At 39.4% G+C, this 26616-nt stretch overlaps 1 protein-coding gene across 7 annotated transcripts in view; it reads right to left on the reverse strand.

The window, feature by feature from the left end:
* The window catches only part of LOC124280569 (glutamate receptor ionotropic, kainate 2-like), a 120984-nt gene that overhangs the window by 29407 nt on the left and 64961 nt on the right, over nucleotides 1-26616 (reverse strand). For 6 of the 7 annotated variants that reach the window (XM_046716525.1, XM_046716527.1, XM_046716531.1 and 3 more), the window contains 2 exons: nucleotides 14168-14376; nucleotides 375-530 (listed from right to left, as the gene is read on the reverse strand). In XM_046716525.1, the coding sequence (XP_046572481.1) occupies nucleotides 375-530; nucleotides 14168-14255 (244 nt within the window). In that variant the 5' untranslated portion in view covers nucleotides 14256-14376. Of the gene's footprint in view, nucleotides 1-374; nucleotides 531-14167; nucleotides 14377-15820; nucleotides 16104-26616 lie in introns of those variants that run through there. The other variant, XM_046716529.1, reaches the window with a different exon arrangement.

Consider the following 26616-nt stretch of genomic DNA (forward strand, 5'->3'; position numbering starts at 1 on the left):
GTCAATTTTAGGGTTGACCTTTACTGTCAATATAAAAAGCCTACAAGTTTTGAACACCTCGTAACAGGGTGACCTTATATCGACAATATTTAGGATTGTATGGACTTTGAAATGATTTGAAGATAACTTTCTGAAAAGAGTTCAAGTTTAACCGGATTCCATGGCGTAATCTCCTTGTTTCGGAAAAAGCAACACGGCATAAAATATACATAATCTTGAATGATATTGATAAAGGATAATGATTGGAAAGCCTCTTTTAATTTTAAATCTTATCATGTGTTTGAAAAATTAAGAAACAAAGCAATCTGAAATCCTCAAGAACTCTGTGGTGGCACTGGCAACTGTAGATGTCAGCAATGAACGAGGAAGCTTACCTTTTCTTTGAGCACTGAAGCTGTCCTGCTCCAAGACCTCTTGGTCGTCCACCACCACGATGGTGTTGCCAAGGACGTCGTTCCTGAGGTTGATCTTTTCTACAGCCCATTCAAACGCCTGGCGCTGGCCATCATGCTCCTTCTCAAACAGTGCGCCTGAAAACACGGAGCAGCCGGTTACAGAACTTGTTAAATGTAGACATTTCGACAGATACACTTTTCAGTATGATGGCTCTGACCCAACATATACCCATTCCTAGGATACCGATATAGTATGCTGGCTGTAAAGTGTATTTTTATGTTAACTGTCTGCTTGTCTAAACGTAATCACTACGGAAAGAAATATAGATGTATCTACATGTAGTTCTTTCGCGGATCATCTATAATTTTGACATAAAAGTAAGAGGAAATACAATATTTCAGCTTCCATCCTGCATTGAAGAACGAGTAAACAGTTCGGAGTTATGAGTGAATGAGTGAGTGAATTAGGTTTTACTCCGCAGCATCTCAGTAATATCATTTCAGGGGACACCAGAAATGGGCTGCACACATTGTACCTATGTGGTGATTCCTTGGGGTTATGAACGAACAGCCGGTGTCTGTGCATGCAATGTATATGCATTGTATTGTATTGCATTGTATTATTGTATTGTAGAACTATTGAACTAAGATGGAACAGTGTGATTGCTCTGTAGTTTAACAAGATCAGAAGTAATGTGGCTTCTGTCGGTAAAGGGAATTTCAAACACCATATATATCTTATATTTCTAACAGTGACACGAATCAAAGTACAATAGGACAACATTTTAGATGTTGAACTCATATCTAATTATAATAACAGTCGAACATCTCCTCGTTTCGTCGTGAAGTTCTTGAAGAAGGAAATGGGGTCAACTGATGTGGCAATAATTCTTTCTGCTTCGCGTTATCAGTGACTGACGATTCTTAGAGCTAAAGGTTCTAGACGTGAGCATTATCTACGATAAAGGATTGCAACAATAAATCATAATTAACGTCGGATGGAACAACGCTAGACAGATCTGCATGAATTTCAATAGATTTGCGTGATTATCTGTGCTAGGTGCATCTTTCGTTCATCCATTAATGGAAATTCTGAAATAAAACGAACCGTAATTGTAGTCAAAATGCTGATATACCTGCTGTTATTTCCTCTCAGTAATGTATCATAATAAACAAGAGTGTCATAAATCTGTATAAAGAGCTATATATATTCCTGGACTACAAAGAACTATACACATCATTTTAATCTGTTGTCTCGTAATGACTATTTACGATGAAAAACTGACCATAGACTGAACACAACACAAATCTCAGTGAAGGAGCTTTGTGGATTCTTTTGTGATAAAGATATCAAAAGAAGAAAAATATATCCATTCGACAAATTTGTACTGACGCAAGATTCATGGTTACCGTTTGAACAACGAAATGATTGCTTAGTAGAATTGATTAAAAACGCCACAAAGAAGCAAACTGGAATTATATTAGAGTAAATCAGTTGTAACAATAAGAAGTTAATCATATACACTTTCTATTTATATATGCACCTGTTTAGAGGATTACATGCAGAAATGATTTTGCTTATGATAAGAAATTGGCTAAAATTAATACTAACAACACGAAAAAGTATTTCATATCTAATATAATTAGTTAGACTGTGTGAACAGAAAAATGTATTGAATTAATTTAACGCAACATTCAGCTACATTTACCAAGAATTATTACTACAATTACATCATTGGTAACTGTATTGTATACGTTGGTAGTGCATAGATTGTAATTTACTCTATCAAAGACTACGAGTTTCACAAAGATTAAAACAGGAAAATACTTTGATTAACGAACGGTATAAAGAGAATAAACTACATATCATGTTGCTTTTCTCGTTCCGCACTAGTAACCAAACTTCCTACTTGCAGGATTAAAACTGTCTCAGATACCTTCGAGATCACCAAACGGAGATAATATATTTTACTGCAAACACATTATATACGCACAGCAATACGAATTGGTGATGATAAACAACTGGACTGGTACTATTTGATGTAAAATAAATGGTATTGCTTGACATGGGTTAGTACTTGAAGATCTGTCCAGAACAAGAATGGAGCACATCCTGGGCCTTCATCTTCACAAATCATTACTCACCAGTAAAACTTACCAGTGATCAAATAAGAATTTATCTTTTGTGGATTAACAATTTCTCAACAATATTGTACATTATACGAGGTCCAGTTGTTATGTTGTTGTACCATTTAGCAAGAGACCCCAAAAATGGGTTCATCTTTTGACGATATGCACACACTATGTCTGGTTGTAATTACTTTCAAACAAATAAGATCATTTGGTCTGGCATCTTCCATTATCAACGATCCATCACTTGTTTTTGTCAATGCTCAACGATGTCTATTTCAGACCCTAACGTCACATTGTCAGCGAAACACTCCAATTATGGGGTCAATGAGAGGTTAGCAAAAGCCAAGGTACTAATCTGAAATATCGATGTCATGAGCCATCAGTTGATCACCGTCACAATATAATGATAATGGTATGTAAAATAGGTATGATTAATGCATGTCGGTTGATCATTTAGTGAGCCCAGTGCCATGCCATGCCATGATAATCATTATTCCAAAACGTATATGAAGCATTATCGTCAAACACTGTTAATCCCTTTATTGATTTCACGGTGAATTATCCTTCAGAATACAGAGATTTCATTGCTTTTGGAAGAATAAATCCAACAACACAATGGGATTGGAAACTGTAACATATTAACTTCGGTATCACAATATTTACTTGCAGATAATTTCCTAAATTGAATTATGACAAAGTGACGTGCCTTTACGAACATGAAAATTTCCCTAACTAATAAAAGGCCAAGTAAATCTCGAGAGCAAACACCATAGCATTAAGTAGAAGTAGCGGGATGACTATAAGTCGGTGGTGTAGTCACTCATATTGATTTCGTGCCAACGACCGTTAATAAATATTCCACATGGACGCTTGTATATTAACAGTTTGGAGGAAAGGTTCGGGCAATGTCAGTGAGGGTGCTAAGTTATTGACGTGCCCTGATCCTCTGTCCTTCAATGTTCCTTGAAGTGGATACTTGTTCTCAGAATTAAGAGTCTTTCAAATCTCAGTTAATGCCTCCCTACGCTGTAATGAGTGCAGAATCTGTCCACTCATTTCATAACGTGTAGACGTCACCGCTACTGAAAAAGGTCATTGCGTTCTGACACTCGGGTCGACAACACGTATCTTCACTACTTACTGATGGCTGCCATTAGGACCTTAACTCAACTCTCACATTAGACTGGTGTGAAGTCCTTGCTTCTCATATATATATGGTTTCAACCTGGTCTGCTTATTATAGCACGACCACAAACAAAATCAAACCATGCATTGATGGAACCCATCATGTCTGTGGAAAATGGTAGCTCTTGGTAAATAAAAATCGCTGAAATGTCACTACCAACATACTCTAACCGAATCCTGTGAAATTGTGCGTACATGACAGAGAAAAGGGTAATCATCCCATGCGTTGTTAATATCGTTTTTAATTTACATACACAAACAAACATTGAACATTCTGACCACAGTATAATACTGTACAACACTCGAGAAAATACAATCAATATTAAAGTCTGGCTTCATTTTCAAGGCTACCGTTATAATTAAACATCCTCATCTGAGTCGAACATGCGAAGTTCAGCTTTATAGTAGTTTCATGTGTTTTGGCATTTCATGACGGCATCAATTTTACCGTTGGAGCTATCTTTATATATAACTCCCCGGTAAAGTAGCAGTGCATCTTTTCCTCCGAGACGTTTAGATATAATAAATGGATATCGTTTAGCCATACTGAACCCAAGGACTTTTCATTCCTGATGGTATCATCATTTTAATGTCTTTACTCTCGTTTGAGAATAGCGTCATATGAAGCTGCAGACTTTACAGCATTAGAACACAGAACACAGAGCACACAGTCCGAGGACACGGTGTCACTCAGAGACACAGTCAGAGGACACAGTTGTCACTCAGAGCACACAGTCAGAGGACACGGTGTCACTCAGAGACACAGTCAGAGGACACAGTTGTCACTCAGAGCACACAGTCAGAGGACACGGTGTTACTCAGAGACACAGTCAGAGGACACAGTTGTCACTCAGAGCACACAGTCAGAGGACACGGTGTCACTCAGAGACACAGTCAGAGGACACAGTTGTCACTCAGAGCACACAGTCAGAGGACACGGTGTCACTCAGAGACACAGTCAGAGGACGCAGTTGTCACTCAGAGCACACAGTCAGGGACACGGGTGTCACTCAGAGACACAGTCAGAGTGAGTGAGCGAGTTAGTTTTACGCTGCACTTAGCAATATTCCAGCTATATGGCGGCGGTCTGTAAATAATCGAGTCTGGAACCAGACAATCCAGGGATCAACAGCATGAACATCAATCTACGCAACTAGGGAGACACAGTCAGAGGACGCAGTTGTCACTCAGAGCACACAGTCAGAGGACACGGTTGTCATTTCGACTATGCCAGGGTATGCATTAGTAACCAGGATCCGCTGTTTGGAGTTTCGAATCCACGAGTTCTGGTAATGATCATTCGTCTGTTTGCGCCATACTAGTGTCGGAGAAATCTCCAAAATTTGAAAACATCCACGACTTGCGTCACTTCCGGTTTTCTTCCCAAAATATTTAAAACTGAAAATACTGTCCAAACAACTCTCTCGCACCCTCTGACACTCTAACGTCTAACGTCTAACGTTGTGAATAACAAACTAGGTTCTGTCTCGCTGTGTTGTGATGACTGATTAGTCCAGAATCCTACAGTGACATATGAAACTATGCGTGACATTGTCAATACAGCACCACATGTATATATTTGCAATTTTAGGTGTTGTATTCGTTTGTTTGCAGCAGTATCACAACCAAAGGAATCTCTCTAACAGGATGACAATTTGATATAGCATCCACGTTTCTCCCAGCATACGAGTGATGTACTTCTTTTGGCGCTTGCTGTGTTTTTAAAAAACATTTGATTGATGACTTACTTATCAAGCAGAACTCCTGCATTAGCTGTCTCCATGAAAACCATTTCTAGGGTGATTTCCCAACAGTATTGTGATGTAGTATGTCCTTATTTAATTACCATATATCCAATATGTATACATGAGGTTAATTCCCAGTGAATTAGGTATCACAGTTGATCAACCCAGATTTTCTCAGCGAGACAAGGTACCAGTATAAAACAATACAACCCTGTAAGTGTGCAAACTTTCTACCGTTTATTTTCTGGTAAGCGATTTAAGAGTAACTGCTATTATTGGGTAGCCTCACCCGTTACGTCCAATCAGTGAATAATTGTAACAGATATCAAGATATCAACTTTGCGATGTATAAGTAAATCTTACTTGATACCTCCTTGTTATGTCGTGCAAAATGTATAAGTTTGCTACAGAGTAATGAGCTGAGCCACTAAACGCAGTGTGCGTGCGAAAAAAATATTTAAAGTCTCTTTCTATTCATCTACTTAGTGTATCCTATCCCTTTCATCAACTCAGCTTCATAATACGTCCCATCTCCTTTTACATAATGCATCAGGCCACTTTCTTCATAGCATCATAATGCGTCAGATGACTTCCCTCACAGTTTCGGAATGCGTCAGATCACTTTCCTTACAGCTTCGGAATGCGTCAGATCACTTTCTTCACAGCTAGCATCATTCCCTCACAGTTTCGCGTCAGATGACTTTCCTTACAGCTTCGGAATGCGTCAGATCACTTTCCTTACAGCTTCGGAATGCGTCAGATCACTTTCCTCACAGCTTCGGAATGCGTCAGATCACTTTCCTCACAGATTCGGAATGCGTCAGATCACTTTCCTCACAGATTCGGAATGCGTGACAACACTCTCTTCATGGCTGTCGAAAACGTTCGATCACTTTCTTCATGACTTTTGACATCGCCTCATAATACTTAATACGGCTGGTGTATTTAGAGAAGTGTTTTGAACAAATTTGAATTCCAACATATGAAACAAGATGTATTTTGTTCTCCTCGGTGCCTTGAATGAAATGAATGACGTTGTGATGCCACATACATCGTACAAATTTCAGGTCTTTTGTTTCTGAAGGAAGATCAATAACATGTTTTATTCATTTACTTTGTATCTGTTTTGATCCACATACCGTGCCAAGATTCCACCGCCAATTCTGATGACAGAACAAACTATTTGTCAGTTTTGATATCACAAAACCAGTTTGGATGCATATCTACATGTTATCTGTAGGTTTTATGTTTACAATGGACACATGCTTGCAATAACATATAATATATCGATTGGTACATTAACTTACAGATCAACAACACGTTGGAATCAGCATTTTGTAAATATTCATGAAAAAGTTTGAAAATGTTTTTTTGTATAAAAAACCCACATACTTTTTATGCACCGTAGCTGATGTGTAAAAGGTTTGTCATACAAAATTTCCATTTGCAATTCCAGGCAGCTCAACTACCTATCAGGGCTCGTGCTGGCCTCCCGTAGGCCCCTGTATCTGCCAGACAGAAAATGCTACATACATTTTAAAAGAAAACCAAGCTTCCTTCGGGGATGCATCGCTTCTACACCAGCAATATACAAACATTAATGTAAATACAATTATCTGGATAGTATAAAGGATGTCAAATTTGTTGAAATACCAAGAGAGGGCATGTGTACAGTATTTTCAATATTTTACCTATTTCTATCACCGCTATTAAACGCAAACGCAAATCATTTAAGGATGCACAAAAACCAAGCCCTTCGGAAAGTGACCCCTGAACCTCTGTATCATTTTGTCAACAAATTTTTTCGAATCGTATCAATCATACTAAAGGTATTAAATATTTATGTCTAGACAGATGTTCGCTGCTATTGTGTCCTTTTCCGAAAATGGTTTTCTGAAAGAGGATTTAGCAAATTGTTTGAAAATGACAAATCATTGATTAGAAATACTGTTAAACTTCAAAGAGAAAGGTTACAAAGCATGTTTCCCTGAACAGCAATATCAAGGACACTATGCTCTTCAAAGTATTCCGAATATTTGTTTAATGTAGTCCATAATCAAGTATGATGGCTGTGTTTGGGGATTATACATGGTGGACACAATCCTAACATAACGCTAGGCTCGGTGCTGCTGATGTTGAAAAGCTCAGACTCCCACACCATATGAATCACAACGGGCCACACGCTCAAACATTCTTCGTGAGGAAGCCATATGCAAAAATGTTGAATCAGGCCACGAATAGAACTGACGCTCTCTCCACATATCACACCTCATCTGACTGAATGTTGTGAAAGGTGGATATGAATATATACAATCGATAAAATTTGTAGCATGAGATCCCATAGTCACATCATCAGCTTCAACGTATCAGTTGAAGATTCTGAGAAACAGCCTGCAGTCAAATGTTTCCACGCTGGGTAAACAACAGTGATGCGTATATGATATGATTCTATAGGTTACAGACCACATGGGGAGCACGTGCCACGCCTGGGATACACTATTAAACGTATGCTGAATGGTATCACGTGGCTCATATTGCAATAATCACTGGCATGGTTATTCAATATGAGATGTATGTTTCTCTCTCTTGGCATCATATGATTAATATGCTGGATTATTATATGATATTAGTTTTTGTTTAAAGCAGCACTCAACTCTTTGCCAGCTTTTGATGTCGGTCTGTAAATAATCGAGTCTGGTGAGAGCAAGTGATTGACATCATGAGCATCGATCTGTGTAGTTTGGATATGACACACATCAACCAGTCAGCGAAATTGACCCGGTCCGGTTAGTCGTATCTTATTCAAGTATTGGTTACTGAAGATCAATAATAAATTGTATCTAGAATCTGTACGGGTACATTATCATATGTAACATTTCCTGAAGCAATATTTGAATGAAGTGGTGATATTGCATCATGGTGATTGCTCAACGATGATCTGATGATCTTACTGCTAAACATCGGATACCTTATGTATATAGTTTTTCAACTCAAGTGGGAACCTGTGCATGTAGATTGGCATAAGGTTGATCGAGTGATGCAAAACCGTTCGGAATCACATACGAATGCGTATCACTGGAAGATGAAAACTAAATACTTAAATCCTAAGTCGGCTACTCGAACATGGCCACAGTGAGCCTCGAAATCATGTTGAAGTCTCTTGTGGTGAGCCAAGCACGGCTAACAACATGTAGAACGTGTTTGACAAAACATTCATATATGCTAACTCGTGTCAACCAATATCTCCAGTAATTTCGACCTAACACCATTGCATCTGCCTACAGTCACAAAACACACATCAACCTTGGGACCTCGTTTCCCTCAACGGAGCCATAAGAAGGGAAGCATTATCTTGAATATGCATTACAAAGACAACGGGGAAATTATCGCTAGACATCGGCCAGATACGCCATAGGCTGGATCTGTTGAGAATATGGCTTAGACTGGGAAAACTAGACAATCATATACGTCTAACTCTCGGGGGATTCAAGTCTATTTCATATTCAAGAAAACCACTCAATCTGCCTATAGACTGAGGCTTAGCCCTAAACCTAAAATAACGCAGTTGAAGATGGGGTTGATCGAGAGTTTAAGGTCAGTATTAATATAAGCATGGTTACTGTGAGCAAACACCGTCTGTCTGTATCACCACATGACGTATATTGGCATGAAAGGCGTCAGCGGCGTCTTCGCTCAATCGACGTCTACTGATAGCATTGGAACCGCCTTATTGTTTCAACGTTGTCAGTCGCGAGGGGCACTGACGGAATCCTCGTAAGTCTTCAATATTTAAAGAACTCAAACAAAGTCAGTGAATAAATGTACAATTGGGCGCGTGGATCTTTTCCATGCCAGACCATTTTGCAAAGGTAAATGGAGAAAGCTGAGGGTATTTGACTTTGAAAGTCAGAGTTAAGCGGAGACGAAGCAATAACATTTTGTTGATCAAAAGTAAACACAGGAGTCTGTAAATATTTGACTTTGGGCGCATGATTTACAAATGAAAAACCTGATGTAATCACGCTGTGTTTAGCAGGAAATACGCAATTGTCTGACATTGAAGAGCGCGAGCAGGGATGATGATTTTAACTGCAACAAAAGTGCAAACATGATGTAAAAACCATCCGGTGACAAACAGATCAGATCATATTAACTGTTATTTATTATACTAATAGACGTCAATCACAGCTAGAGCAGTTTTCAAACTCAGGTTCTAATGCCTAAGAGATGATGTTTAGTCAGTCCTGAAAAGCTATACATGGTGTGGAATAACTGGCGACGTTGTGTATGAAGGTTTACATTTCAGTCTTACGATGTTACGTCTCATGACACATGATTTACTTTAATGAGGCCACTGGTGACATGACTGAACACTGAGCCACGATCTTGTCTGAGGACAATATGTTTGGAGTTTTTGTCTGGGAATTTCTGTGTAAATGGTGGCCATGCCAATGAAGCCAGTGTCGCGTTTACGACAGCATCAGAAAGTAGGGCTTGGGTCAAGGCTACAAGAGAACAGTAGGGGTATGAAACATTTTGATGGCTGAATGCACGGATTGGTAAATTGACGACACGTGACGTGTAACCTTCTGATATATCGATGGCCGTCTATTGTTGAAATATCATCAAATAGCCCAAATAGCCCATTTCTTTCAGCCTGTTTTATCCAGCTGAGATATGAAATACAACAGACCAGTGACAATGTCTGTAACATCTGTATCTGTATCATGTTTCGATCTGTCAAAATGACAACGAACTATCAACATGACTGTTTTACAAGAAGAATGTTTTCTAATATTCAACTCTCCCTTCATGTAAAAAATATTCAAGCAATTTCAGCCTTTGGTGTTTACATTTTTTAACAAACGTACATTACACGATTACAAAGGACGTAAAACAGCCCTTTGATAAAAACGTTGCTTCATGGCCTCTGTAAAATTTAGACTTGGTAGACATAAGGAGGATATTTCAAGATGTTACGGATCAATGGCAATATTATTAAAATTTTGCTATTCTTAATATCGACTTGTGGCATAAATATGTTCCCACTTTGTTTTTTCAAGCCGTTGCATGTTTTCGTGGACAAAGGGATGTCGCTTTTCGGAATATGGAGGAACATTTGACCAACCCGTGACAAAAGGATGGGAACGCATCTTTTGACAAGGGCAAGATCATGGCGTTACATGGAGGTATAATAAAATACATATGTCTAAATCTAGTGCGCTATAAATGTACTGGTTTGAGTGAGTACATTTTGTGTGTCTTGTACGTCTTCCAAAAAAAGGTCATGTATAATACAGAGAATAACCTTCCCAAACATGGAATGAAGGATAACGGTGGATTTTTTGTTGAAAATAGACTGGTCCTAATGTTCTTCACAAGATGATGCTAGTATGATAGTCTAACGGTTAAATCTTTGGCTGTCTACAACGAACACCCGAGTTCGATTCTCGCGCGGATTCTCACGTAGGTAGAAGGCAAAGTCACTTTCTGTAATCCTTCTATCATCATATGAATAATCCAATAGTTGGTGTTAAACAATACTCACACACTCACTGATTGTACTCTCGTGTGTTATGTATACCTACAATGACAAAACCATGCTTACGAACTACAACGTTCTGTTATCGTGTTGCACACTGCTGTGACAACATTTACGTCAAGTTGGAATGTTTATAGATGAAAGCCTCTACACCGTTTCCTGCAATATGAACGCTGAATGCTGAGTATGTTTACTCGGTTGACAGCCATAGACCGCACGATGAACATTGTATAAGTCATAATGGTGTATCTTTGTGACAATACGTCATTGCAGGAATATGACGCAAGATAGGCGAGGCGAATCAATGTTATATCCTTGAAGATTTATCCCGAGTAACAGTGGTATTATAAAAGAGCGAATGAGTTAAGCACCGTTTGGTACTCCATTTCAGTTATGTTACGATATGTAGCTTAAAGGGAGGAAATTCCGAACGCTTAGCACGTTGGTGCAACGCAGGGTGGGGTGAGGTGAGGTGAAATTGGGTTTAACGTTGTGCTTGAGAATATTTCGCTCATATGACGACGTGCATGCGTGTGTATGTGTATGTGCGGCTGCTTGTACTAGCCCAGACTAAAGCTGGTTTTATAGTGCTAGCGCACTGAGATACCAAGCCGCAGTGAAGCATGAATACCCCACTCAGACACATTATACTGAATCCCAACCAACCAGTCCTTGTTGTACCCATTAATGCTGAGCGCCAGGCAGGGACCAACAAGTACCACATTTTAACGTCTTTTGGTATGACACGGTCGGGGATCGAACCCGCGACCTTCCGCTCTCCGGGCTGACGCTCTAACCACTTCACCACGTTGGTGCAACGCAAGGACAAATGTATGGTGGGGATAAACCTTGAAACATGGCAAAACTGGGATTTGAACTCTGGGATTTGAACATTGGATTATCAAAAGGATGCAATTCTGAAAGCAACATTGTCGCACAATATACAACATGCACTCTTTCAACCGCAACAGCTTAATTACATTCCACAATTATTGTTCTAAGATAGCAACATTTTCGTCATGTGTGACAGATGTGAAATAAATACCAACGGCCGAGGCGTTAAAAGTATATAGAAACATATTCTGAATGTAAATGGTGCTCTAAAACCCTTTTTAGTGATCACAGTTGAATTACACAGATCAATAATAAAATCTATATAAAAGACAAATGACCGACATTCGGAAGGGTGACATAGGTTGTGGAAACATTATTAGTCACTTATAATGCCAATATATTTGCTGGAATTGCACCAGAGTTCTGCAAAAACACATGTAACAGTTTCCATAACAAAGTGGTAAACAATACGATAAAGGAATTGCGATCTGTGCATATGCAACAGTTTCATACAGATAAAGTCATTAAAATAATAAGCGCCACTTCGATACACATTTGATAAAGTTATCCAGGCATGAAGCGCCATTTATGCTATCATATTCAGTGTGGAGAACAAAGCCTTGGTTTCTGCCACCGCCTTGCCATATGTTACCAAGGGTGTTTCCAGGTGAGTATATTTCTGTATGCACCGAATGACTCATTTGCTATGTCGTTGTGGCAAGGCTTTATAAACAGAACTATTGAAATGGAATAAAATATTTTCTATCGTCAAAACACGTAGGACTATTTAGTGTTTAAAATGAACATTACTTTCTGTATTTAGCTAGGTGGCGATTGTGGGGAGGTTTGATGTGAGAAGGAGTGTAGATAATGTCAGCAAGAAGCTGTACAAAGAGTGCAGTAGAAATTGTGGTGAGCGGCAGTACTGAGGTCATTACACTGATGGTGAGCGGTGACACTGAGGTCATTACACTGATGGTAAGTGGTGGTACTGAGGTCATTGTACTGATATGAGTGGTGGTACTGAGGTCATTACACTGATGGTGAGTGGTGGCACTGAGGTCATTACACTGATGGTGAGCGGTGACACTGAGGTCATAACACTGAGGGTGAGTGGTGATACTGAGGTCATTACACTGATGGTGGGTGGTGGTACTGAGGTCATTACACTGATGGTGAGTGGTGGCACTGAGGTCATTACACTGATGGTGAGTGGTGGCACTGAGGTCATTACACTGATGGTGAGTGGTGACACTCAGGTCATTACACTGATGGTGAGTGGTGGCACTGAGGTCATTACACTGATGGTGAGTGGTGATACTGAGGTCATTACACTGATGGTGAGTGGTGGCACTGAGGTCATTACACTGATGGTGAGCGGTGACACTGAGGTCATTACACTGATGGTAAGTGGTGGTACTGAGGTCATTGTACTGATATGAGTGGTGGTGCTGAGGTCATTACACTGATGGTGAGTGGTGGCACTGAGGTCATTACACTGATGGTGAGCGGTGACACTGAGGTCATTACACTGATGGTGAGTGGTGATACTGAGGTCATTACACTGATGGTGAGTGGTGGCACTGAGGTCATTACACTAATGGTGAGTGGTGATACTGAGGTCATTACACTGATGGTGAGTGGTGGCATTGAGGTCATTACACTGATGGTGAGTGGTGGCTCTGAGGTCATTACACTAATGGTGAGTGGTGGCACTGAGGTCATTACACTGATGGTGAGCGGTGGTACTGAGGTCATTACACTGATCGTGAGCGGCAGTGAGTACTGTGGCAGTCATGGTGGTGGTGAGTGGTGGCACTGAGGTCATTGCACTGATGGTGAGCGGCGGTACTGAGGTCATTACACTGATGGTGAGTGGTGATCGATACTGAGGTCATTACAGTTAGTCAGTGGTGGTACTGAGGTCATTACACTGATGGTGAGTGGTATTACTAAGGTCATTGCACTGATGGTGAGTGACAGTACTGAGGTCGTCGCACTGATAGGTAGGGGCGGTACAAAGACATATATAGGGGTGTAAATATTGAGGTACTTATGCTAAAGGTGGATTGCATCACCGCGACTGGCGGTACTAAGGCATAATTTGGATTTGCGGGGGCTTATGGTACTTATGAAGTCGAAGAAAGTGTTCGTGAGTGACCTTATCTGCAAGGGTTTGATGATCTTAACTTTGATTCCCAGATGCATGGTTTGTAGTTTGTTTCTCAACCATCGACCCATTCCTTGATTGTAACACATATCACCAGAAATTTCCTCACAACTAAAGTTTGATCAAAGTGATTAAAGTATGATCAACCGTTAACAATACTCACCGATCCGCAATCTGTCGGGTAAATCTCCATTCACAAGGTGAAGGACGTATAAAACAAGTACTCCAAATGAAGCTGTGGTGGCGTACATTCCGATTGTTGTCGATACTTAACGATATATCCTCGTCAAGTTTCGTCTCTTTGTGTCCGTCTTTTTAATCCCGCCGTTCAGTTAAACCACGACTGTCGCATCCCTCCAGCCTTACTTAAACCTGTAACCAAAGAAGGATATTAGCTTGATCCTCCATACAACATCCTAAACCAATTAATAATGAGGATGGTGATATATAACCATGTCTATTTTCATTAAGAGATCCTGTTTGGAGGCTCCAAGGTCTAACTCAACCAATCGTGTGTGCATCGTGAGGTAAGCTGTATATAATATATCACAGATAATGCACGTAGACGGTGTGCAATCTCTGCAGGAAATACATGTCGCCGATAAATGATTATACTCGTCTTCTTATCTTAAATGCTTTAACATATGGCACATAAGATTAATATGCCCTTAAAACTGAACCAAATACTTGGTGAAAACACTCTCCGTTCTGTAGATCTCCGACCGCGTCATACCAAAAGACGTTAAAATATGGTACTTGTTGGTCCCTGCCTGGCGCTCGGCCTTAATGGATACAACAATTACTGTTCGGCTGGGAATCAGTATAATGTGTATGAATGCTTCACTGCGGCTTGGTATCTCAGTGGGCTAGCACTATAAAACCAGCTTCAGTCTGGGCTAGTACAAGCAGCCGCACATACACATACACACGCATGCACGTCGTCATTTGAACGAAATATTCTCAAGCACGACGCTAAAACCCAATTTCACCTCACCTCCGTTCTGTATCCAGGCCCCTGTATAATAATTTACGTCAGTGACGCTTTAATGGCTGACGACGTAATATCACACACATTGTATTACTAGATTATGTGACATAAGTCAGTCAGTTTTAATTATTTAGACGACAACAACAACGACACCGACGACGACGATGATGATGAAACAATAAACTGCATGTGAATTTCCTCGTCACAACAATGACAGGATACACAGTATGAAAGGAGAATGCAGATAAGATGCTATCAAAAGCAGCTGTTTTATGTACAGTTGCCATGGTGAGGGTGTTTACGGTTCTGAAGCTACCACAATACCATAAATAATACTCTGAGCGAAACAAATATCCACACCAGCAATAAACACGGAAAATGAATACATTTTTAAAAACGATATATAACGATAAGCTGTACGTACATTGGAATGAACGTAACATCAGGAATGTATTCTTATACAGTCATGCAGCGGATAGAAACAATCCATTACATGTGCGGCATATGTTACTTGCACTGCTTCATCTGAATGTCATTCAACAACAAACGAAATAAAAATACACCAACCACGTGAAAACTGGAGGGAAATGGTTAGCCATTGTCGTTATTACAACGTAAAATTATACCATCAGCTGACCTGGTAGACGCAATTCAACAAAACAAAATCATCTAACTTACTAGCACACTAGTACATCAAACAATAGTACACAGAACGTGGATCCTCCAGTCCATATCATTCTATGGACATGAATGTCTCACATCAAATAGGTAACACATTCGAGAATATGCTGGTATTAAGCTGGTCTATACTAAACAACCACTCCTTACCGTGTTATATATTCAGGTTGTGGCCACGTTGTTAAACGGTTTTCAGTTCTACCAAAGACATTTGATATTTCACCCGGGCCTGCCGGTATAGACGATCACTTCAGTGTGACCGGAACAGCAATCGCATTGCTGGAGAAGGATACATATGACAAACAAGGATCTCGGTAGAAGCACTCGGGAAGATTACATGGTAGGTACAGGTCTTCTGCGAGCTTTGTTTAATAAAGGCTACATTGTGCATGACGCTCGGCCTGGTGCGCCTATTGTTTACGACCTCCAGTTGTCAGCCACAGATATACGTGTATGTATAAACGAGTGTAATCGGATACTAGCCGCGTGGACGTATCTAGCTGCGGATCAATGTGTTTTGTAGGTCGTTATATGTAACGTACATGATTGGCCTCACGAGCTGAATGGCTACAGATTGTATATAAGTGTGACATTATTCAGCTTTATCCATAACGCACAGGTGTATTATAACTTGTTATATAGAGTACCGTTGGGAAATCGTATTGTTTAGCAGCTTCTGTCTGTATGTGGACATACAGTGGTGGTTTATATAAACATACAAGATCACTGTCCACGATCTACAGCAATCTAATTGGGTTTGGAGTATTGTTGTTAACATATATTGGACTTGTGTTTTTGTTTCTGTAGATCCAGATAATACATCAGTGCATGGGCCAATGACAAAGGACGACGCATCAATGTCATCACATGAGTGCTATCTGTAAAGCCAATATTGTTGTGAAACTGATGTAAATCGCACAATCTGCCACCTAACTGCGCCCTTGATTTGAAAGTCTTATTGTAAATGGAGATATGGAAGACTTGAGTGGATTCAGGAAGTGATGTTGCCCGTACATGCCAAAATATGCTCCATCTCAGGCGAACTGCCCCCCAAAGACCACCAAAATAAACCATAACCACCACCCCCACCCCCGAAATAAAACAAACACAGACAAACAGTAGCAATAAAACAAATTGAAACCTAAGAAGCTCACACAAACACAGAAAGAAACAGGTACAACCATTCACTCTAAACATTAAATATAGCTGATCAAGGCCTAGGTCGTATTCACATTTGTGTCTGTCAGTATCAAACCACAAACAAGTTAAACATGGATGCCACAAGCTCGATGACATCTGGTAAACATGTCATGGACTTGCCACTGGCGACGGCTGTGACTTGCAAAATACTGAGGATCAAAACAATGTATCCAACTCAAGTGTTAAGGATTTCAAAATCAATGCATCCATCGACATTCTAAGTTATTATTCTATTGTTTCTATATAAATTATTTCATCGATGTACCACATGATTTTGTGGAATCTAGTTTAGTTTAGCATCTGTTGGACCTCTAATTGGATGGTTGTGTACAGTCAATCACAGTTTGCGTGCTTAATGTACATAATGTACACATGTACATTTGATCATCTTGTTACCACAGTAGGTATCTCACATTTAGCTCACGAAACTCAAAGTTGAAGCGATAATCAGTGGTAACAAGCCCTATTCTCCACGTTTACATACAAAAAGAACAGACTAACTGATGGAAAATATCCTATAGGATCACTCTTCGGCTATTTATAGCCTTTCGCAATTCAAATGATGTTACCGGGAAGCAATGATCATCCTTGGAATCCAGTAAGTGATGTTACGAGCAGTAGAGACGTTTCACCATAAAAAATGCATGACTGAATGTTGTAGACAAATTCAATCAATGACAGCGGAAATGGTAGAATGAAAGTGAAAATGACCTATTGCATTGGAATAACTGTACAGAACAGGAATACCGATTAATGAATACAGTATAATGGTTATAAAGTCATCGACCATTTAGTAAGGCCTATGTTGGCTGTTTTGTGAATACGAGGAAAACAAAACATGGGATAAATAGAAACTAAATAAATACGTACACCATTTAAATTCTCCCCACAAAATGCGTATAATAAAGTCAAACCAATTTCTAAACCATGTCCTACACACTAGTCAGCAGATCATCGTTTTCTGCCGATCAGGATGGCCGTGTGGTGTTTTATTTGATAAAATAATCATCTTCTGCATGAATAAAATAGTCTTATTACCAGTAAATTACACCTTAATTTTTTGTCGCAGGGTGTTTGGGCGAGGAAGCATGCACAGAAGGAATTCAATCATGGCAGAACCTATGCCGACCACCCACTAAGCCGACAGGGAGAAGGCTTGACCATTGAGGCAAGTAACAAGTTCAGCCTATTTTCTCTGGAGTTACCTTCAAGCATAGATAAAGGGATTGATAGTCCCGCGCAGTGCTGTATTCCGTTTGATGCATTTTCAGTATGGTGAGCACTGTGTCTTTTGAAGTGACCACAACGGCCTGGATGCATGGACTGTTTAACGTTAAACCCTGCACCAGATGTTATTATCCATGTCCAAGTATATTGGATCACATTTGGTCTGATGGTAGGGTGCTGAATCCCTCGAAGTCTGACACAGCGGAATCTATTGAATGCCAATGCAGACTGAATCGACCATAGTTCCCAGTCTGTTCAAGTCTGCGTTGCTTCATAATGATTAGGTGTTATGGGGGAAGTGTGATCGCAAGATCATGCAGGGTTTGAAACAGGTTGAAAGAATAATGGTATCTTTGACACATTAATGTTTTTGTTTACAAGTATAACACTTAACGTTTGAAAATATTCACGATATGTAAATGAATCAGTTTGAATCATTGAATCAATCGCTTTTTCAACAATGCATTCATTTTCAAAGGCTATATGAGTGTTGGTAGTTCTGCGATGTGGATATGCAATAGCACTGGGTGGTGAAACTAGCATAGTATTACCATGATTTAAATGTTTTAATATATCAACTCTTTCCAGTCACATCTAGTTATGGGCCATTAACACATCAAAGGACTTTGTTCCATATGCAATGTGAATAATTGTCAAGTTTTGCAGTGCGAATTCCTCGTGGAACTGTTGGAAAGTAAGCTGTTCCGAAATATATTAGTAACATGAAAAGCGACCGCAGATTCGCAAAGCAATGTCCTTAGTGGCTACGTATATACATGAAACAGGTTTCATGACAGTAATCTCGATATGTTTTCAGCTTCTCTAAAGTTTTCAAATACTAAACAAGATGAAGATATGATATTTTCTTCATGCATATTAATCATAACTTGAAAACAAGACCAGAAACAGAAAGTGTTACAAAGTAGGTGCAGGGTTTCCAACAGGGTGGTCCACTAGATCAGGACATGTGCATGCAAGGCTTTTCACAAACACCTGGTGTCATCAATGATTTTCATCGATCCATCCCTATGCGTTTCACTGCTATTTAGCCGAATACACTCAGTGGAATCTGTTTGCCGATCACCGAAAGTGATTTATCTCTGGCATTGACGTCATACATTTCTCCATACATTTTCACAAAAATGAAACAGACCTAAATTTGCGTTCCACGAAACACTGATTCATTTGAATAAGTATAATTTTACTCAAAACACAGTTAAATCTTCCACTTAGAGGCTGTTTTCGATACTGTTTACTATATGTCTCAGTACAGTCTTCCGTGTACGTCAAGATCTGACGTCAAGATTACAAGTGATGTCTTTAGTCGGCCGTCCTTATTTATGAGATTATTTATCCCTGGGAAAACCAATGTACGGTATCTGGTTTCCAACCATTCATGCGTTTTCATAATGCTAATTCGAAAAGCTCAAACACATACATTACTCGTTGACCCGACACGCGGTCGATCCCCTCCAACGCAGAAATCTGGAAAAGTCCTTCTACAATTTGGACTGGTAACAGGGTTCGCTGAGGTCTTGATTGAGGATTCCATCATGATTACGCCAAGTATTTCTCCCATGTGATGCTATCTATTAATGTCAGAACATCAGCATGAAGAATCGGACTTTTGACGGTAGCGTAGTGATTCGATAGTGATTGCGACAGGATAATGAATGATAAATGAAGGAGACTACATCCTTGTCTAACCCCACTATGTGGTAAACGGGGCCGTTTGTATTGTAGATAACTGTGACATTTTTCGATGATTTCTTTGACGATAAGGTAAATATATCATGTATAAGGGCAGACAAAGACAACGGACATTCTAACAGACATTTTGTACACATTAGTCGATTTTAAGCAGTATTAAATAGGCATATCATGCACGACAGTTGCACACTAGCAAATCAATAAAACACTCTGAGTCAGTAAAATTATACTCGAATAAAGACCCTCAAGGATTGATTTCTATAAGCAAAACTAATTGAAGGATCCGTGTTTAAAACTAGATAACTGACATGCATTCTTTCGCGCATGTGTTAACAAATCCCATTGCATATTTGTCAATTCGTACTAAACTCAAATTCCCTTTAGTTCATGTTTGAACAACAATAGCAGCACAACTAACTAACTAACTAACTAACTAACTAACTAACTCGGGTAATACATAGACAAACATTTGACTCAAAGTAACTAAAAATACTCCGTCTCCTCAAGTGGCATATTGACTCAACCTACGACGCCCATCGAAGCCCTCGTTTCAGCTATCTGATAACGCCACTGTGTTGCTTAAACCGTGGTGATAGTAAAATGTAATCTTTTAGAACCCGTGTCAAGGGAAATGGGAAACAGCGCTGTTTCGTTTCCCCACATTTCTCATGTTAAAGTAAATAGTGGTGTTGGGAGCCCCCAGGCCTTGGAAGAAGATTGAGCAAATCCGACTATGAAACACTGGAGCCATTGTAGTTATTACAGCATGTTAGACCAAGGGGAATGGAAGCAGTTGGGGCTTATTAAATCACCCGTCCGGTATTAATTACTTCTGGGACAGTGAACATCAAAGACTGCATTACACAAAGTTCACACGAGCTCAATTCACTGTTAGAATCTGAGAAGAAACGTTGAGCCCATCTCTAAATAATAGTGTTGCCAGTCACTTTTACACAAGGCAGTTACTTAAACACTGTGCCTATCCTAGCTGTAGTACAGGAAAAAAATTCTAAACCCAAAATATATATCTGCAGGCACTTAGCAATTACAAAATGTGTTTGATGCATTCAGAAATATATGGTACTGGATACATTCTGTACATATGAGGCATTGTACATGGGTACATTCCCCATACCCATTCATTTGTGAACATTTATTTGGGACAAAATTTGTAACATGACGTTATATGAATACATCCTTTTTGTGTAAATATTTTCATATTATAAATGTTGTTTATAGATTCTGCGGATACAAAAGATGTTACGTGCATCCACTTAATGAAAATGTAGTGCATACTATTGATAAAAGAACATATTGACTAATTATCTTACTACCATTCAAGACAGGTGCTGGTGCTGCAGTTTCCAAGCAGGTGTTAATGCATGGATTGCAATTCACAAACACACACAAAGGGATGTTTTGTTATCCAGGTTTAGCGCCTCTATAACCCAGCAATAGAAAGTAACATAATACATAATGCATTTCAGGACCATGTGTTTGAAGATGATTAAAGGAATACAATAAATACGCAAGGAAAAAAGTTAATATCATGCCTAAGCTCAGTGCGGTCTCGCAAATGCGATAATGAATAATACTGCTTTCGGGAATTATCATTTGAATGAGTGTAACACAGTGCAAAAAATTAGATACGGACAATTATTATCTGATTTTTGAAAATTATTTGCAACGGAAATAACGAAGTGACTTACTGAATTAGCAAAGGTGTTGCAAGAAGAATGCGATGTATGCGCATATGTAGAACAATAAAGGAAATAAATAGTAAATAATCTGAACCTTCAAGAAAAGAACGCTGCACGCTGAATTTATAAACCTATTCTCTTAGAAATATATTACTTTAGGGCATATGTGACTATTTCTTTGGATATTCATGTTCAGTGGTATATTACAGGAGAAGGAATAGTCTTTGAGAAAAAAGAAGTGAACAGTTTTTGATTGATTGGGGATTATTTGTTTTGAAATATTCCAAGTATATGGCGGCGGTCTGTAAATGGAGTCTGGTTCAGTGATCAACATCATGAGCATCGATCGACGCAATTGGGATACGATGACATGTGTCAACCAAGTCAGCGAGCCTGACCACCCGATCCCGTTAGTCGCCTCTTACGACAAACATGGGTTACTGAAGACCAATTCTAACCCCGATCATCAAGGGTAAGAAGTGAAGACAATTTCAAGCAACCCCCATCGCCTTCATGAATCACAGCACATTTTCAGCAATGACACCAGGTGTTTGCATGGACATAAAGTATTAGTTTGACGCCGAATATTGATCAAACCATCTAACCAAATCAATGATTACCTAGTGCATCCAACATGTCACAACGAACACAACCCTATTTGTCACGTGCGTATTTTATATGTACAATTGATTGAAAGGTGCGTTACGTGTTTCAATGACAATTATCGGACTAATTATTGACTGCCAAGTCCCCGCCTTGACCCACCTGGAGTACTGGAATCTATGAAACAGTTTTATTTGCGCAGGCATTTCGACAGATGCTTATTTAACAGTATTCACAATCAATATGAGTCGTGTTTTCAACACGGGTTTCAACGAATGTCAGTTGGGATAATTGAAATACTCAGCTGAGATCATGGTGTAATGGTTTTGCAAAGCAAATCCCGTTACGCAGTCATTGGAAAGAGTAGTTTTAATATTTCGTAAATCGTATTAGTTGTTGATTAATCCCGAGGAAAAGGTCAGGCCACAGCTTTTAATACCGACGAGTATGTGCTATTAATTGTTAAGGGAAGACGTTTATTTTAGCTTCAGATGGTACAGATGTGTTAGGAAAAGAGCAACATTAAATAGAAACATGAGTCAAATGTAAAATTCATGCAAAGGAATATTTTTATAGGAAAGTGTTCGGCTAAATGGATGGCGATCACTTACACTTTTTAGGCATTACTGAAAGTACATTGCATGACGTATCCCGTGTATCAGTCGTACATGGCGTGGAGTTCACCTTCAGTGAAAGCAGATTAATTTAAATGCACTTAAAGGTTTCCATCAGATCTGATGTCATTCTCTAGAACTGATACAAAACATTGCATCACCTAATGTCCGTAAGAAGCATCATTCTCGTACATACACATATCCCAGATATGCAATGCCCAGTGGTCTTATCAATATTTTAATCCTCGTTCCCTTTGTTTTGTTCCTTTTCTTGTGTCTGAGGTGCGAACTTGACGTCCATTAGACATTGCGTTTAATTCAATGTAAGTAGCTCACAATCCCAGAGTACCTCGAGAAAAAGCAATAATGTATAAAAGTCTGCAAAATACGAGGGAACTGAAAATAATGTATTACAAGAATTAGCAAAATGAATGTGAATTTCATCTTATCCGAAATCTTTCAAAGGCTTAGTGTGCCTTTGTAGTCTGATCAGAATTGAGAGAGGAGATTGTACACAGCATCGTTGCCATCTTGCTGTGTCCATAGAAACATTGCTCCTCTTTTGATGAAAAATCTTTTCACAGACCAGATATAAAGGTTTTTGATAATTACTCTGAGTGTGAATGGAATAATGGAGACAATGTATGATCTTGCAGGACTCGACTTTTAGAGGCATTTACACTATTTCAATCAACATAATAGATGAAGATGAGTTTTAATTCTGGTCGGCCTTAATGTACATTGGCTAAAGTACCTTTTCTAATTGGTAACTCCAAAACGATCTTTGCTTTGCTTGTTTTCACTGATAAAGTGACACTTATTGCACCAATTTTTAAAACAATTTTTGATCCCTGTACCTGTCGGAAGAACTTAATGGTACCTTATCTATACGTGCACGAATAGGAATGTGATCTTACAACGGAAGCATGAATGTACAGTGTTCAGAATCATATTCTGGTTTCATGACCTTGTGTATTCGTGAAACTATTCTATCCCAAATGTCATCGAAGAACTGGTACCGAAGTTTACCGATTCCACCAGGGGAGACATTGACCTTCCTTCAGTCGTTACAGTATTGATCGTTCCATATGGAAAAAGCCCGATCAATCAACTAAAACTGATCCATAAGTGAACCCGTGCAAGTGGTAGTTTGTAATCACATGATTGCCATTCTTATGAATATTAGAACAAAACATGTTCCTACATTTTGATGTTTGGGTTCCAATTATGGAACTTTTTGTAACTACAGTTCAAGTATATGTATGCTGAAACTTTCTTTCGGACCATTTTAATCTTCTTACGCTGGATATACACAAAGTATAATTACATCAGGAAAACAGTAATTGGATTTCAGAAAGGAAAGCAAATATCAACTGCCAAGATCAAACTTAATCATGAAATTAGGAAACAATCTGCAATCTATTGGTATCTCCAATTTCCGTGAATTCGTCACTCTGGAAGCGATAAAGCAGCACTTTTTCAAAATAGTTCTTGTTTACTGCATTTTGATGGCAATGCATCTGGATCCGCGGAAGGATTCTCCACCAAGTGGCGGTAATTCGCCTTGAATATGCATGCTCAGTACACGACGACAGAAATGCGATGGATTGGACACAATAATGGTTATTAAACACCATAGCTGTCAGGTATTTTATGCCACTCGTGATTACTCTTATGTGTGGAAAGCTAAATCTTAATTTTGATGAGAAATTAATTGAGGAAATCTGATCAATTTCCCGTTCATCTTTGACCTCGGTTACCACCCCAATGAAGCAGAATCTGACTGCTGGACCTATCTCCCTATCAGCAATTTGTCCATAACGTGTAGTTAATTAAGCTTCAATTAGGTGTTGAGACGTTCAGATTATACATGGATGGTTCACCAGAGATAAGAACATCGGCTTAGCATTCTCGGCAACTACTTCAAAGGCTCGTATTTTTACAAATCGTTCGAAATTGTTACAGAAGATCGATGCATCTCCAGGCAAAACAAAGGAACAGATCTGTACTTTTCGTGAGAGAACTTCTGGAAGTAACAACATTAATCATATCCTCTATGAGTAGGTCCGGAACATGTGGGTAAACATCGAGTACTGCTTCATTACGCATTGTTAGAGATATAAATTTTGGACTAGTAGAAGATGGTCGATTGCATGAGTATCGATTCCACTGACGAAGTTCTATAACCAGAGCTTATCGTCTTCTACCATGATAGGACAACGGAGAATCATTATATAAAATATTTTTTCATGAATTTCCAAAGACCGTCATAAGATTTTACTCTTCTTGTACAATTTCATCACCTGACAACAGACGAAAATCTATGATTGAAACAGTATGCTGTCTGTCTATCACCTAGAGTGTGGGCGAGATGAAAATGCCACTAAACCACGTTGAACCTCTCGAAATATGGAGATTATACTCATAAAAAGACAATCGATTGTGTCTCTATAACATGTAACACTTGAGGCATGTCTCAAACACACGTCAATGGCAAATCTCATTTCCAAATTAGGTTAGCCTGTCCTGTCACGATTCGGATACACATTAGCGGCAGATTTGTGAGGACACGATATCCGAGAAGACAAACAATCAGACCATAGCGTGCAAGAATATCCATCTCGTATGTATTACCATAAGGATCATAGGGATTTGGGCTGAAGACAATAAGTGATTATCGAACGATACAACTCTTTCACTTTCCTCCTGACGAACATACATATGCGTTACATTGATGCTTCTGTTGACGTTCTTGTGCATTATACGACACACGACACCAGAAGAGATGCACAGAGTCCTACTCCTTGTCCATAAAGATGATCCCAAAATATCTGCGCCGACCTTTTGGCAGCACTACAAGAGCCTGCTCCTCTGAGAACAGAGATAAAACAGATACATGCAGGATATGCCCCCGTTGCTATGAAGGGAATCTCGTAGACGGAGTTTTATCTGGTGAGGGACAACCAAACGTGATGTTGACGTATGCGCCTTTCACAACTGACAAGGGAATATATTGCTTGACAGATTACCTCGGATTAGCCATTTACTATAGTTGCTGGGAGCTGCATCGCACAATCACTACACTCAACGGAATTACGGATCTGAAAAGGGCAGATAGTGTGCCCAGTTTTATTAAAGCAGGACTCCTCAGAAATAGGACTGAAATGGCAACTAAGTGCTTCTAATGCGTATAATGGCCAGTCAGATCGAGGTGTCGGGGAAATACCCCCCTGGGTATATTAAAGTCCTAATCGGCCCACAATAGGACTAAACAAATGGCTAGTTATTGTGCGTGACTTAATGGAAAACTAATTTAATAATTCCGTTGTTGTATACACGCTGTTTCAGGGCTTAAAATGCATGCTGAACCTTTTGAAATGATGTCATATTACAAAAGCGAAATAATGTTTTATGTCGTATTGTCAATATTTGCATGTCGATAACGGGTTCCCAGTCATTGTCTGAGAGTTTCATCTCGACAGCTCTGTAATATCCCGGGATGGAAACACAGAAAACATGGATGACCTTGTAACGTCATTGTCGTGAGGACAATCTGACTGAACCAGCAAAAACACCAGAAGATGGTTCACTGCACTTTAACTCGGTCCTCGAGAAGACAGGGAAATGAGAGTATAGCTTCTCGTGCCCAGCTCTTTTCCAACGTGTAGAACCATTTACTGGGCAATCATCCCATTGAATAATATGATTGGGCGGTAGAAAAAATAACATAACAACCCGATCGATAACGAATGAAAGTTTTGATGGGTAGACACCAAACATAAAGTGAGGGGATCATACGTGAGGCTGAGGGAGTATATAACTTTATATGAGTATTAGGGAGAGTGTTGCGAAACGACCAGACAAGGTCACCAGAGATACCAGGATCAATGTT

This window comes from Haliotis rubra, unplaced genomic scaffold, assembly GCF_003918875.1.
Source record: "Haliotis rubra isolate DU_JTF1 unplaced genomic scaffold, ASM391887v1 Scf27, whole genome shotgun sequence".
NCBI classification, from domain to species: Eukaryota; Metazoa; Mollusca; class Gastropoda; order Lepetellida; family Haliotidae; genus Haliotis; species Haliotis rubra.